Below are 17096 nucleotides of genomic sequence, written 5' to 3' on the forward strand. Positions count from 1 at the left end.
TTTGGCAAACCTTTAGTCTGGTCTTTTGATGTTTGGTCAGTGACCATGTCTGTTCAGATTTATAATATTCGTCTTAATTTTTGATGACATGGTCGTCACAATTTCTCCACTTTTCAGGCGAATAATTAGAGAAAAGCAACTCTAAGTCTTTTATCTCTTTAACTAAGTTAGAGTCAATCGAGGTTCTTGCGAGCTCACCTTTCACGTACCACCACACAAGTTCAATAGGATTTAATTCCTTTAGGGTGGTATGGGGGTAGGCGAAGCACGATATGACCATTTTCTTTCAAAATTTCATCAATTTTGTAATTTATCCCTGTGTTTTGCTCATTAATTACTTTCATTAAATCACATAAATTTTGGTTGCTTTCCTAGTTACAAGAACTGACAACTGACGCACTGTCATATGGACTCTTCGTCTTTGTTGTTTACTTTTTCGTATCTGACTGCGCAGTACCAACCTTTAGCCGCGTAGCATGACTGATCCGGTACGCTGTTCTACAAGAAGCCCCTATATTGAGACATTATACGATTTGTTGTTTTTAACTTTATTTTGTTGACGAATTATAGATACCTAATAATAATATAATGATAATATTAAAAAGGCCTCAACACTCATTCTAAGACTAATGGTCTCAGGATCAATGATCTCATGTGGGTCGCACTCAAATTATGACAGACTATATAAGACATGTGGCCGCCTCGGCTGCGCGGCCGAGACTGCCGTAACAATGACATGCAGTGCACGCGTTGCCCTTCCTTCCCCGCTACCCTCCCGCTACCCGCTGTCGTCTTGGGTACCTCGTCCCCTCCGCGTCTTTCACCCCGCAAGGAGGGTCGCCAAGCAACTTGCCAATCTATAGGCGACTATTCAATAAATCGTATAGAAGTGTCACGTCGGATATCATGCGACGGTTCTGTAGGGTCTTCAGTCTGTGGTATCTACAACCTTCCTCGTATGAAACTATACCAACTTTCGCCTTGTAATTGAGGTATTTAACCATCTTTTGTTGAACACGCTCAATTCGATGGATGTGGGTCACATAGTTAGGGTTCCAAATACAGCAGGCGTACTCTAAAATACTGCGTACATAGGCATAGTATACACGTTTTATACAATCTGTATTGGAAAATGGTCTAGAGGTACGCATCACAAAACCTAGGCTCTTAAATGATTTGTCCAATATTCTGTCGATATGCGCAGTCATATTGAGCTTCTGATCTAGGAAGATGCCTAGATCTCGAATGACTTCAGAGCGATTAATAGGCTGTTGACTGATGACATATGTGAATACAAGTGGATTTATTTTACGAGTGTATGTTATGATTTGGCATTTATCTGCGTTGACTTTAATTCTATTATTTTCATAATAAGTTGTTAAGCGATCCAGATTCGTAAATTAATATTTGTATTTAAAAAGCTTCGTTTTATATCAGATTCCAAAATTATCAGACAAGTCTACTTTGCGCTGTGCCAATCAGTATTAACATACTGTATCACTTCGTGGGGTGGCTCGGCTAAAACCTTATTATTGAGGATCGAAAGAGCTCAAAGAGCAGTTCTTAAAGTCTCAACATTTCGCCCTTTCCGTTATCCGACAAAACTTCTATATGAATCATGCAAAGTACTAACAGTCCGCCAGTTATTTATTTTAAGTACAGTTTTAAAACAGCACACGGCACTTCCCTACAGCCCAGAATTAACATACAAAAGGAGAGTAGATAAAGTTTGCACAATAAAAACAACCAAACATGCGTTAACATCTAGGTTTTACTTGTTCTTGGGACCAATCCTTTACAATAGGCTAAATGCTAAATTGGTCCTTTACCCGTTAACTTACACCAAGTGTAAGAACGTTCTCCAGAAATCTCTACAAGAGATGTCCTACGAAGATACAGAGAACTTATTAACTATTGTCAAGTGAGAATTGTTACCGTTTAATTTAACCTATTATTATTACTGTATAACTAAACAATACTTTTAACCTACACCTAACATAAATTGCCTTGTTTATAATAAATCTAACATAAAACATTTAGAAAGTAAGATTACTTAATATTTTCTGTTCTAAGATTATTTAATTTAGATTCTAAAATTGTTTAATTTAGAGCTTTTCCATCTGAAATACAGGAAAAACTCTGTTATTTCCTAGTTCAGATCAGCATTTTAAACTACCTTTAGCATTAAGAGTTGACCTATTATTGTAAATCACATTTAGCATTAAGTATTTTCTGAATAAATATTCTATTCTATTCTATTCTATTCTATTCTAGATCCAGCTGAAGTTTCTCACAGTCTTCTATAGATTTTATATCAACAAAAATTTTTGTATCATCAGCATACATTAGAAATTTTGAATATTTTAAACATGTGTATATATCATAAAGGTAACAGTTATAAAAGAGAGGTCCAAGATGGGAGCCTTGTGGCACACCTGATGGAACGCTGACAAAGTTAGATCTATAACCACCGACAACTACTGCCTGGGATCTGTTGAAAAGGTAGGATTTAACCCATCGTAGTAAATCTCCGTGTATGCCCAGGTGCTCAAGCTTGCGGAGCAGTATGATGTGATCCACACGATCAAATGCTTTTTCAAAGTCCGTGTAGATCACATCAACCTGTCCCCGTTTTTCTAAGGTTTGCAAAGAAAATTCTATAAAACAAGCTAGATTTGTGGTAGTAGAGCGGCTGCGCATAAACCCGTGCTGCTCTTCCGGGATGCTTCGAGAAAGACAAGCATAAAACATGTCAAAAACAAGTTTTTCAAAAATTTTTGCGAATATATTTATAATTGAGATAGGTCGATAATGTTCAACGTTGAGTTTGGAACCTTTCTTGTGTATAGGCACAATTTGGGCTTCTTTCCAGACCGTGGGGAAAACACATTCTTTTAAGGATCTATTATAGATAATACAAAGAGGCCTCGCTAGTGCCGTCCTGCAGTTCCATATAAATATAGGAGATATTTTGTCACTCCCTGCTCCCTTGTTACAGTCTACATGACTCAAAGCCTTTAAAATCTGATCCTCGGTAAGAGTTATAGAATTAACATTAATAGTAACTCCGGATTGAGGAGGAGGTAGGTCTACTTCAGGGTATTCATTAAGAGGCGGAAGGAAAACGCTTTGAAAGAATTGGTTGAACGCAGCACAGATGTCTTCACCCTCAGTCGACTTTATGCCATTGGATATTATATACTTAGGGTAGTTAGAATTACTTCGACGTGACTTCACAAAAGACCAAAATAATTTGGGATTGTTGCATATTCCAGATTCCATGAGGTCTACGTATTTACTAAAACATTCTGATTGTATTTTATGTTGTCTACGTCGTAGCAGCTGAAACTCTGTATAATCAAGTTGATTTTTAAATCTTTTCCAGCGTGCGTGAACTTTATTCTTTTCGCGGATAATGTTTATCAGGGCATCGTTGTACCAGCTAGGGTAGGTATTGCGCTTATGTGTCATAACTTTAGGTATATATTGGTCTATTAAGGCCCGTAAATGAGTATAAAATGCTTCTACAGCGTCATCAACTGTCCCTGTGTGCAAACAGTTCCAGTCTATTTGATTCATGATTTCTATTATTTTACAGTAATCTCCTTTGGTATACTTAAATTTCAGAAAAGGTTTTGCTGATAAAGGTCTGACTGTGATGTCCGTAGCATCAAAGACAAACGCAGGATGATGTTCATCTAGTTTAGATAAAGGTGACGGAGCTATGTGCGATTCTGCGGTGAAATTAGAAAAAGCTAGGTCTAATGTATTGCCGTGTGTATTTTTTAAGAAATTGTGTTGGTTAAATCCTAAAATACTGAGTTTATCAATTAAATAAGATGCTGAGTTTTGAACCTCAATTGAACCTCGCCTCATCAATACTGGACCGTCAGCTGACCATGATATGCACGGTAAGTTAAAATCACCTAAAAGTAAGAAAGAGCTATCTTCGTTTTCCCTTACAGCTGATGAAATACTGGCCATAAAAGATTCGATATCTTTAACCTGCGAGTTCAAACTATCTCCTGGTATGTAAGCTACTGCTATATGAAGGTCCGATGAGGAGTTTAAACTTCGCGCTGGAACAGTCACCCATAGCGTCTCAGTCGGCGAGCACCTCCACTGGTGCCGCGCGTATGCACCTAGTTCGCGCCTTACACACAACATGACGCCGCCTCCTTTACTTTTCTGTGTAAGGTTACAATCCCTATCGTAACGGAAAATATCATATCGGGGGTCGCAAATTTCCGAGTCGAAAATACTATCGTGTAACCAGGTTTCAGTAATGGCTATAATGTCGTAGTCGTATAAGAGGATATTGTTATAAAACTCAATACATTTAGTTCTTAGTCCACGCGTATTTTGATAATATATCTTTAGTTTATTAGTCATCTTTGTGGTTGATTCAAGGATACACTAATAAATTCACATAATCAAAACATGTCCCAAACTCATTACTGAATAGTGCCAAATAAATAATAATATAAATGTATAATATATTTATAATTGCCTTAAGTTTATGTGAAATATCTGGTGAATCGATAATACCTACAGACAACACTAAAAGCGTAAACGCAACCAGTAACATCACTGCCGCTATCAGCATGCCGAGGTGAGTTAAAACATTATACCTACAGTACCGATCGTACTGACGGAGAATGGTAAGCGAATAATAATGTGTAGGTGTATCTGATTTTAATAAGAAAACAGTGGATCTTATGAGTACTAGAAATACATTTGCATTTAAGTTTAGTAGCACGAATATTTCGATCCGAGAGGTAGGATCGAAATATTTTTCGTCCCGAACCAACCGAGGACCTCAAAAACTCTCAGATGGGACTCTGAGTCTCATAAGAGAACGGAGAGAAATGAGGTTGCAGTCTTCAGTTGATATGGTCGAATACAGACGTCTAAACAGACAGATCGCCAAAGCAAGACGTTGCGATATGAGACGCTACAATTGCAAGCGCATTCAAGACGCAATAGAGCAAAACAAGGGCTCCAAAGTCTTTGCTAGAGATCGATCTGTTCGGCAGACTCTGTTGACCCAACTGAAGACCGACACTGGCAACACCGTTTCATCAGTGCCCGAAATTCTGGGGGAAATTGAGAGATTCTACGGACAGTTATACACCACAACACAAAACCCTATTACCAGCGGTGCTCACGACAGCCGAGCGCCACTCACCCGACACTATACCGAAGATATTCCGGACGTCAGTCTAGACGAGATTAGTATAGCTCTCAAACAGCTAAAAAACAACAAAGCTCCGGGAGATGATGGAATAACGACAGAACTTCTGAAAGCCGGCGGTAGACCGATTTTAATAGCACTTCGGAGGCTGTTTAATTCCGTCATACTCGAAGGCACAAGCCCGGAGGCATGGAGCAGAAGTGTAGTGACTTTGTTCTTCAAGAAAGGCAACAAAGCCCTATTGAAGAATTATAGACCCATTGCACTTCTGAGCCATGTGTACAAGCTGTTTTCGAGAGTTATTACGAATCGTCTCGAGCAAAGACTCGACGACTTCCAGCCACCCGAACAAGCCGGGTTCCGAAAAGGCTATAGTACCATAGATCACATACACACTCTTCGGCAGGTTATACAGAAGACCGAGGAGTATAATCTACCTTTATGTCTAGCGTTTGTGGACTATGAGAAAGCCTTTGATTCTATTGAGCTCTGGGCGATGCTTCAATCCCTTCAGCGGTGCCATATAGACTATCGCTATATCGAGGTGTTGAGATGTATGTACAATGCTGCCACAATGTCAGTTCGATTACACGAACATAGCACAAAACCGATCCAGTTGCAAAGGGGCGTGAGACAGGGAGATGTTATTTCTCCGAAACTGTTCACCTGTGCACTGGAAGATGTTTTTAAGCTTGTAGAGTGGAAAAGACTGGGCATTAACGTCAATGGCGAATATATCTCTCATCTACGATTTGCTGATGACATAGTTATTATGGCGGAAACGCTGGAGGAGTTGGGCGAAATGCTCACAGACCTCAATGATGCCTCTAAACAAGTTGGGCTGAAAATGAACATGGACAAGACAAAGGTCATGTCGAACGAACATGTTTCATCATCGCCCGTAACTGTAGGAGGTGTCACCATCGAAGTTGTTGATCAGTATCCCTACCTAGGACAAGTGATCCGATTAGGTAAATCCAACTTCGATAAAGAGGTAGCTCGTAGAATCCAACTCGGATGGGCAGCGTTCGGGAAATTACGACACATCTTCACTGAAAACATACCTCAGTGTCTGAAAACAAAAGTTTTCAATCAGTGCGTGTTGCCAGTGATGACTTACGGAGCCGAGACGTGGTGCTTCACCAAAGGGCTTATCCACAAGCTCAGAGTTGCTCAGCGTGCTATGGAAAGGGCTATGTTAGGCGTGTCCCTGCGAGATAGGATTCGTAATGAAGAAATCCGCAGGAGAACTAAAGTTACCGACATAGCCAAAAGGATTAGCACGCTGAAATGGCAATGGGCTGGCCACGTAGCCCGCAGAGCCGACGACCGCTGGAGTAGAAAGGTTCTGGAGTGGAGACCCCGTGTCGGCAAACGGCGTGTCGGTCGCCCCCCAACCCGTTGGTCTGATGATCTGCGGAAGGTAGCGGGAAGCCGCTGGATGCAGATGGCGGGTGACCGTTTGGGGTGGCGATCGTTAGGAGAGGCCTATGTCCAACAGTGGACTACGGAAGGCTGAGAGAGAGAGAGAGAGAGCACGAAAATCGTCAGTATGGTATTCTTTGTTAAAGACAAGCAAGTAGGTAAGTATTTAAAATACTGTGATTTGTGTATATATAGGTATGTTTTATGTTGAAAGAATCGTGTTTCTTTTGTTACTCGCATAAAACAATAATTTAACGTGATGCTGTTTTGTAGATAATATATATTATGTTTATATAGGTAATGTTAAAAGTAGTTAATAGTATAGGCTGGTAGCGGTTATTATTCTTTCGCACATTATGACAGTAGGTTATGAGTGCAATATAACGAAGAAATTGTTGAGCCATTTGTTGAGGTATTTTTAATATTTCAATGTAGACAAATACAAACAATACAAATAGGTACAGTATAAAGACATGATAAGGGCACAGCCCAGCTGATGTAGGTAGGTAGGCATGACAATTGACATAGGTGCTAATGTTTTATTAGTGAAGTAAGTATTGTGTAAATAAATAATGTTATAGTAGGTACTTATAGTTTTTAATGTGTAGTGTTTTATCAGAAAGATTAAATGATTAGGTATGATTACAAAAATATGTTGAGAGCGAGGAGGTTGTATAATATGCAGGGTACATTTAACAGTTAGCGATAATAAGTGGTAGGTATTACAATTATAATATAATATTATAATATCTAGCATTGAAGTTTCTTGAGGTCTTCTTCCGTCATGATATGTATAGGGGGAGACTTGTCGTTTTTTCGCATAAGTATGCGGCAGTTTCTTACCCATACATACTGGACTAAGTTTTTTGCGGCAAAATCTTTGCATGTTTTCAACAGGGTTTTATTGAACGGTGTCAGGTGCTCGTTTATGTATAGCGGTTTCTGATCCCCTGGGACCTGAATGTCGGTAGTTGTGATACCACGCTTCTTTTTTATGCCTGCTAGGATGTTGTCCTTTTGAATGCGGTTACGCAACTTGGCAACAACAGCGCGCGGCCGGCCCGCTACGGCGCGCTGTGGCTGCACGCGGTTCACGTGATCGATGTCGGCTGCAGTTAATGTAACATCTGAGTACTTTGCCACATTAATCAGAATTTGGAGCAGATTTTCAGATCTAGATTCGGGAAGACCGGTTATTTCTAGGTTGCACAACCTGTCCCTCTGATTATTCTTTTCAAGTTCCAGATGCATTGTTTTTAGCTCCATCTCCAGCTTAGCCACATCTTGCTGCAGGGGTTCTCCACGTTTCATTCGAGTCTCAACTAAATCTACCCGCTCCTGTATTTTATCGACGCGTTCGGAGGTAAACTCCAGCGAGTGTTGCATATCGGTTAAAACCGTGTTAGTTTCGCGGTGTACCGTTTCCATTGCTGCTATCAATGGAAACGGTATGGCATTTTCAGTACGTAGGATGTTAAGTTCTGTTTTAATATCGGAAGTGGTACTAGATAGGTTTCTAAGCTCGACTTGTATGACATCTGTTATACTTTTATTCATTATATCCATTTTATCCATCAGACATTTTAATGTACTTGCCATTTCTGAATCCGCTTCTGGCTGCTTCCGCTTCCTTGTTTTTATGGCTTTACCGTCCTCCGGTAGTTGCGATATATCCGGGTATGAAGAGGATCTGGAGGATTCAGCTGTTTTTGGTGACCGAAGCATCGTTGGATAGCGCACAGAGTTTCTTACCGCTCGTTGAATAGTTGACGATTATTGCGTGGTACAGGAAACAGGCCCGCGATATCGGCGACAGAGCTGCAAGGTATCTCCGACTCTTTCACACGCGATCGGGAGTGTGACGAAAAGATGTATGTCACTTGCGATGGATGCCAAATGATTATAGATTTAAAGTCAGCGAGTAAATGAATATTTTAGCTTGCTTAAGTTTTAATTTTAATGAGATTTATGGAAATTACGAGATACACGTCCGAACACAGTGGAACGCACGCGCGAGAGGAGATTCTATATATATACAAACTAAAATCGGATACCTTTTTTGAAGTCATCATTAAAAACGAAGCTGCTAAATGATTTCCCAAATAGAATGTACATAATTGCCAGGTCATTTATGCTAGAAGGAAATTGAAGCCATACTTGCTGATTTTATGGACTAATCGTGCCATTTTAGAGTCGCTTCTATTAGAGATGGAAATTGTTAGCTACAAAAGCTGTAAGATTAGCATAAGCAAATGCCATTTTGTCATCGATTCTTTTCTCGTTACGACCAATCGAATACCGTATAAAGTCTTAACTTTATGAGCTTCCTGATCTATGTATGAATCCTTTTATTTAAACTCAAACAAATTGTGTTTTGTGTTCGTACACGTAATCGTATCCGTCTTTGTTAATACTAACATGCGTGGTTAACGAATATAATTTTAGGGCTGGACTTTCCGTTTGCCGTGGATCTTGCCGTGATTCTTATGTTATTATAAACAGGGCTTATTATAGTGTAGCCATGAGGACTGGTTAAATTGAATGAATAGTGAAGAACGTTGCAAAACATAACGCACAATGGTTGGTGGGGTGGCGGCGCGTGCGCAGCCGAGCGCGGCATAATTTTACGCTACTGCACCCGACGACATTTTTGTACCTACCTATGTATTTCGACCTACTGGGGTTTGCTAAGCTAATGTTGGTTTAGCTATATTTATAATTCCAATCCAGAAAACAATCATTATCGTCGGCACAGAGACGTGCATGAGGGAAGTCTTCACACAGACAAAATTTAATACTCAAACCGTACCCATCCACCTCCACGTCTACATAATTATACATATTAATTATATCGACTCAATAAACATTTAAGTTGCATAAAACTTCTTTAGAAAAAGGCAACAAAAAACGATGATTATGCTACGATAGTTACGGAAGTGCAGAATCTTAAGCTCTTCTAGATATAGAGTTGTCATTAAGTAATTTAATCGTTCCGTCTAATAAATCCGGTATTATCTCCATCGTTTCTTCATTCTGCATTCAGCCTTCACACCTACAATCCACCGAATCCTATTGCACAACCATGACTAATAACTCTAATGGGCAATTACTTAGTACGTAAATGTAATTTTAAAGCCATAATTATCTATGAATTACGTTCACATTTATCACAATAATATATTGAATAGGGATATGTGCAAATCCTTCTGTACTTATTTAGACATAACCAATATAACTGAAGTCAGCCAGTAGTCTGAGGTTAAGCGAGCGTCGCTTCGCCTTAAACAGTTTTCCCGTGGGAAATTCGGGACAAGAAGTTGTGTTCATGTTATTCTATGAGCAATATTACTATATTTTCAACTTAATCAGACTGTCGCTAATTCGACTGCCCAATTCTATCACCATGACAACAAACCCTAGTCCAGGTCTGCCAACAAGCTTTATTACCCTACACTCCATGATATTAAAGTGCATTTGTCTGTTTATTTCCAGACGGGCGGTGCGGACAGCGCGAGCGGCGGCTCCGGCGGGTCTGGCATGGAGTGCATGCAGCTGCGCTCGCCGCCGGGACCCTTCCACTACCTCATCTCGGAGCAGGCTAAGTCGCTCGTCGCGCTACAGGTCAGTCCTATTTATTAATTTTATAATGGAAAAAGTTTCATCACGCTATGAGGAAGGGTAATAGTGTTATGTAGGTATATCCTTATTGTGGGATCCCTAAGCAATGGCAGGTATGGAGGTATGGTGACGGTTTAAATTTGATGAACCTCACAAAATAAATAAATGAAGTATAAACGCAGCACCTTCAATCTTAAAACCAAATTTTGTAGGGCATTCATATATTATGGGCTATTTAATTTAGTAGCTATAAATCAGGCAACACTAAATTTAATGTTGAATTATTTATCGGTAGCGAAGTAGTTCTCTCTTGAAAGTTAGATTACACGGAATGGATACGGACATGTAATAAATTAGAACGAAAGCTGACCCTTCCATCAATCATATACAGATAAAGTTGTTCTAAATAGTAACGGATGCAAAAGTTAAGTAGGCAATATAATCGTACTCACTTACTGATTGATACGGTCGTACAAATGTTATTAATCTGCTAATTAATAAACGTAACGCGTAATAAAATAGCCAGTCACTAATTGAGAGTGCTTGAATCTCTAAATTATAACAAAGATATCTGCCATTATATTTTAATGCACCGATTAGATGTAATAGGTCACGACCTTCTGCTTCCATAGATAATATTTCACAGATCAAAGATAAGTAGCTATTAAGAAATACAAGTAGGAATGACTGCCGGAGATCTGGCGCAGTTACGTGATTTATCAAAATGATAAGGAGAATTTGCTGAGATGATACCACTTCGCTGACTGCCGTGATAACCATCTGGTTATACCTGTAAATGTTACTCTGATATTTAAACCCCGTTGAAAACTACTAGTAGTTATATAATGAAAGAAGGTTTATCTTTGATTTTGCAAGATTTTATACGTGAAATGACTTGCAATTGCACATAAAATTAGATGACCGCTTGTGAACGCCCGCAATCAAGGATTAAACATTAGATTCAAAGATTGCTAAGATAAATGAGCCGGAGTAAGTTGTTACAGAAAATCCATTTTGATAATCGTTTTTCATTTAATTTAATGGCGATAATGGGTGGAAGGCGTTCGGACTTTGCAATCCAACTTTATGAAATCGCGATGCCGATGTCTAACATTTAATATAAGTACATTTACTTTGAATGCGTTATCACCAGCATATCTCGGCTGGTTAACATTTAACATTCCTAGCACCGGATCAGCCGGTGTAACACACGTTAACCTGCATGCTTTGATGTTACGCGAAATGTCCAATTAAAATGTTGCCAACCTTATAATGCACGTTTGACGGTACGTCGCTAGTTACCAAATAAATGGAAGCAATTTCAAGTAATCTCTACGAACGCCTTGCCTCATAACTACATTTAATAATTTCACTAATAAAAAAGGGAACGGTCAGGTGGTAATGTTTTGCATCCGCACACACCTACATAGTCTAATGCATATAGTAAAACTGAACAGTTTTATCACTATGATAAGTAGCAGGCATTCGTCTACGGCTACCCACAAGCCTCTTTCAATCCTTCCTACCTCTTACCTGCACTCTGTTCTTGGATTTTCATCCAGCCCCAGCCTACATATTGAGTGGCGTGACCAGCAACGTCTGCCCAAATATTGTCACTAGAGACCTGGCCATAAAACTCACCTACTTTACCGTCAGGAACTTCAGAATGAGGTCGGGGCTCTGCTCGAGTTCCGAGACCTCGTCATCGAGACGTTCCCGAACCTGCGGTCCAAGATGGCGCCGTCGATGCCGGCGGTGGCGCGGCGCGACTGGGAGCCGGGCGTGCGCGTGCGCCGCAAGCTCGCCGGCGCCTCCGACACCACAAGGACCAAGCCGCAGCCCTCTGTGCAGGTATAAAACCTATGTTTTTTGGGGATGACCCTGAATTGAGAGTTATCACAACGCGTATTCGCTTGCGTATGTTATTAATAGTCATTAATCTCCGACCATTCATGGACCTGCAGTGATCACCTACCACTTTAGCATGTGCTTGATATGTATTCTGTAATATCTATTCTCCTGTTTAAATTTGGTTAGATCTCGAAACTGCATACTTATCACGTCAACCTTCCAATTCCAGGATTCTGGCTTCAGCACGGAAACATCGTGCGGGAAGGACGCGCACTCGTCGGCGTCCGCCTCGCGCTCGCGGCCGGCCGAGGACGAGCTGTGGGCGCTGCTCGACGTCATCCAGCGCAAGGGGCTGCGGCTGCGGGACGAGGCGGAGCTGCTGCGGGGGGAGCTCGACGCCGACACCGCCGAGGAGTCCTTCGCACGAGTGTTGTCAGCCAGCGAATGCGCCTGCAGCGAGGCGCGCAGACTACGCAGCGAGCGCGACGAGCTGCTCCAGCGAGCCGCGGAGCTCGAAGCCTCGGCCCTATTGGTCCGCGCGGCACCGCCCTCCCCGCGCACCCCGCTGGGCCGCCTGGACCGCGTGCTGGCCACGCCCGCGCGCCCCCCGCGAGTGCCCACGCCAGACCCGAACAAGTTCGCGGCGATTCTCCAAGAGAGCAATCCCGTCGAGCTGCAGCGGCAACTGCTCACCTCCACGGTCAAGGCTCAAGTGAGTGTCCTAGTGTTAATGTTGTACCTATTAGGTGTTCGTGTAAAAAGTAATAGGTACAGATCAACAAATTCAGGTTACTTTTATATATATTCAATTATTCATTCATATGGAATCGAAAATGGTTATAGCCTTAACGAACAACGAATCCACAAATTCGTATTCTATTTTCCCGTGGCTAATATGAGTATTAGATGCACCGGATACGCTATAATGGTATCTAAACATTTTGAAATTGAAGCTTTCAAACCAATTGCTATGCCAAGCGAAGTTCCCATTATAATTGCATTTGAACGATACCATGCTGTGACAAATGATACTTTGTAATTAATAGCTGCACCTATAAAAGGCCCTGTTAACCTATTCAGTTTGCGGAAAGCCGTAAAAGAGAAAACTGATTCTAAGTAAGTTTTATGTTTACGGAATCGCAGTCTTCGATTCGCAGAAGTTTTGAAGATTGACATGTTTACGTGACCATAAATTATAATGATTTATGTTGGATGCTATTTTAGGTAGGTTGCCCATAATTTTCTTATTGAGAACAAATCTGACCGACTGATGCTGATGGTGACATCCGTTTTATTCTCTTTTGCCAAACATTACTGTTGGTTCACTTTACCTACTTTTGTGGACAGGTGACAAAATTCACCGATTTATGTAATTTCGCCCAATTGCACATTTAAACTTTTTGTCGCTAACGCCATGTGGTTTATCTGTAAAGTGGGTCGAACTCGTTAATTGCAGAAGTGAGGTAACTGCCGCCTGTCGCGCGGCTAACGAGCCACGACCGACACTTTTCTTTCTTCTATGATGTAACGCAAAAAATATGTCAAAAACACGCGAAAAAAGCTAATGGGCTGTGTCCAACTTCATTAGACCCAAACGAAGGTTGCCGCTGTGCACTTATTCAGCGTTTGGTAACCGTTTTCAACACCTCTCGGCCCGACACCTTCGAACAAACAATACGTCGTCGTTATGTATTGCAATAACGTATTTTTTTCCTCAAATTCATTGGGATCGTTATTGTCAATTTCTTGTGTCGTTAACTTTTATTACGTAGTCGGTCACCAATCGAAGAAATACGTTTTAATGCGTCATCAACCTTGGCATATGCGTACCTACTACGTACCTACTGTTTGATCGACTGCAATTGAGCTGTAAACATTTCCTCTTGATAAATAGTTGTAGCTCAGATATAATATTATCTTCGCCAACCTTGGAATGTCAGCGCGATTATCACGATTAACTCGGGTGTTACTATTTGCAACCTATAATTTTGTTGTGAAATAAAATATAATTTTGCCCTGTACATTTGAACAAATAATGGTCTACCTATTTATAATTTCAATTCGTTATGGTTTTCAGGTGATGTTAGAGCAATTAAAAAAGGCTGCCACTCAACATTCCTTGCTGAAAGAGCAACTGGCGAGATCGCGGGATGACAACGACGACCTCAGGTTTCAGGTACTAAACTTTATACCTATTTTATATGGAACGTAACTCCAGGCTAGTCTAGATCTTGCATATGCCTGAAATAAGGCAATAGGCCCACCACCGGCGGCAACGAACACTGTACTCGGTGGCAAACGAAATTTAATTTCTGTACTCAGTGATTTTTATATTGACAACTAACCACGACACTATAAAATTCCAGTTGGAGGAGAAGACGATAGAGCTGGAGGGCGCGCGAGCCAAAGTCCGTCAACTAGAGAGCCGACAGCGGACGCCCACCAGCGACGCCGAGTGCCCCTCCCGCCAGCGCGAGCGAGACAGCATGCACTCGCGCAGCCAGCGCGACAGAGACAGCATGCGAGACTCTCGCAGCCAACGCGAGCGGGACAGCATGCGCGACCTGGAGCCCGTCACCATCCCGGATGAAGAAGCCCGGATCTCGGAGACGCCGCGGCGCCGGCCGTCGCGCATCCCGCTGCACACGGCGGCGGCGGCGGCGCGGGCACGGAGGGACAGTGCGTCCTCGCCGCCGCCGCGGCCGCCCTCCGCCCACTCCGCGCGCTCCGCCGCCTCTGCGCGCTCGCGCAAGAAGACCTCGGCCGTGCCCGTGCGCTGCCCGCCCAACACTGACAAGGTGCGGTCCCGCTCCTTCTGGAATGCATGGTTCACGTTCAAAGACGACAAGACAGCGTCATAGTGATGTCTCAGTGCTAGCTCCAACTAACATACCCCCTCGTCGCTAAAACCTCCTTTAAACCCCACCGTGTGATACTGTGCACCCCTCAGTGATTAATATTAACGATGCCGTGATGTACTCTCTCTCATGTGTCGGTTTTGGTTGTGAAGCGCGCCGCCGCCGCCGCTGCCGCCGCCTCGTCTAGATCATGCCATTATGTCGATTGTAAGTTTTTGTTTCATGTTTATTTTCTGTTTGCTTTGGTTTTGTTTTTTTTTAAGTTTTTAACTTTTCAGTTGTGTTTCTTGTAGTTTTATTCAGACTAACACGTAGTTTCCTTTGTTCAGTGCTAGTCTGCAAGCATGTGCGTGACTAAAGGTTCTGGATCATGTGATTAACCCAATTTAATATAACAGTGTGATGTGACTAATGTTACGTTTAAGGAATTGTGGAAATTGAATACTAATTTAATATGAAACTTTTAAAACGTTAATAACTGCATGGTAAATGCCCGGTTATTGTATGTTTGTGATCTGTAAACGATTCTTGTATCAAAAGTGTTTAATTATAATCCAAAAATAGAATTAGCGATAACTTTTGATTGCCCTTTAGATTGAAAATAGTGTGACTTTTTAAAGTTTACCATAAGAAAAGATTGTTACTAAACTGTGTGAAATTGTTTAAATTAGAATGGTAAGTGTAATCCAGAACATGCTGCAATATTACTCCATGCCACGTAAACATAGCAGAAACACCAGCAATTATAATGACTTGTAACACTTTTATCAATTTACTTTTGAGTTATTGTGTTTTTGAGTTGTTTTATGTTCATTTATGTTTGTGACATAGTGGCATAAAATGATAACACCGAGCTACTTTAACTTTCAATATACTTACTTTAAAATTTCACGACTTCCGCACAACCACGTAACGATCGACCTAACTATGCAAGGCGACTAAAAATGCACGGCTGCAATCGTAGTTAGTTTACATCAAGGCTCTGTAAAAAGTAACTAATAAACGTCCCATAACGTCCACAGAGACATCGGCCTGCGGCTGCGGACACTCAACAGAACGGCGGCGGCGCCTCCTACCACGACTCGCTCAACTTCGTGACCACGCGGCGCGAGTCCGAGACCGAGCTGATTTCTGAGTACCTGGCGCGGACGGACCGCCTGCTGGACCACCGGCTGCTGGGCCCGCGCCTGCTGGACCACCGCCTCACGGACCACCCGCTACCACCCCCGCGCGCGCGCCCGCTGCCCGCCGACCTCGCTTTCCAACAATACGACAGCCCCCAGAACCTCGCCCTCGAACTGTCCAAGTCCATCCTCTACGAAGACGCCAACTCTATAGACGTCAAGACACTCAAATCGCTCAACTCACACGGCGACAGCAAGCAGTATAGTGAAGACTCGCTGTGGAACGGAAGGCCTCAGAAGTATTTCGAAAGCATGAAGTATGGGGAGCATTTAGACGCCGACGACTGTGCGAAGCCCGCTCAATTGTATGACCACGATTCCCTGGCTATTTAAATTCGCATGTTGTGGCTCTGTTTAGTGACAAAACATGAAATGTTTCGGTCAAAAGGGTGGTGCTGTTAGTGTTTGGGAAAATGTGTGATAAGAGTTTTATGTCGTGTGGTTCTCAACTTTACGTCTTATGTAACTTGGAGTTTATGTGAGGCTAAATTAGAAAATTGCTTACTCAAATGTGTAAGTGATCGTCTAGTAGTGAATCACACTTTACTTGTATTTATTTTACTTATCATTGATTTTGCCAATGTTTAATAATGTATTAAATAAAATTTACCTACTTGTCTAATGGAATTAAGCTATTCAGAATAATGAGTTATTCCGTTAATTTTCCTTGTTTTTTATGTATTCGAAGATTCGGTATGTGTGAATAAGCTATTGTTTTTTTAGTATTTAATTAACATAACTTAATTATAACAGAAAACAATTGATCATTCCTTTCCGCATAAAAGCTATATTATTTGACTAAAGAGAAAGAAAGCTGAGAACGACTGTAGTAAGGCTGTGAAACATTATGTGCTTGAAGTCGATATGATTGAAGGGATGCGTCTACGATAGCTAGAAATTATATAAATGGTTCACACGGTAGTTCATAAATGTTTACGTCACTGGTCTTGTGGAACTGTCCCTGAT

General features: G+C 41.6%; 1 protein-coding gene across 3 annotated transcripts in view; it reads left to right on the forward strand.

Annotated features, from left to right (window-relative positions):
- Positions 1-16565, forward strand: part of LOC105383292 — a 77016-nt gene extending 60451 nt beyond the window's left edge. For 2 of the 3 annotated variants that reach the window (XM_038119437.2, XM_038119439.2), the window contains exons 2-7: positions 10112-10240; positions 11894-12088; positions 12318-12800; positions 14166-14264; positions 14455-14886; positions 15969-16565. In XM_038119437.2, the coding sequence (XP_037975365.2) occupies positions 10112-10240; positions 11894-12088; positions 12318-12800; positions 14166-14264; positions 14455-14886; positions 15969-16463 (1833 nt within the window). In that variant the 3' untranslated portion in view covers positions 16464-16565. The remainder of the gene's footprint in view (positions 1-10111; positions 10241-11893; positions 12089-12317; positions 12801-14165; positions 14265-14454; positions 14887-15968) is intronic. The other variant, XM_038119438.2, reaches the window with a different exon arrangement.
- Positions 16566-17096: the final 531 nt, after the last annotated feature.

This window comes from Plutella xylostella, chromosome 12 (assembly GCF_932276165.1).
Source record: "Plutella xylostella chromosome 12, ilPluXylo3.1, whole genome shotgun sequence".
Lineage (NCBI taxonomy): Eukaryota > Metazoa > Arthropoda > Insecta > Lepidoptera > Plutellidae > Plutella > Plutella xylostella.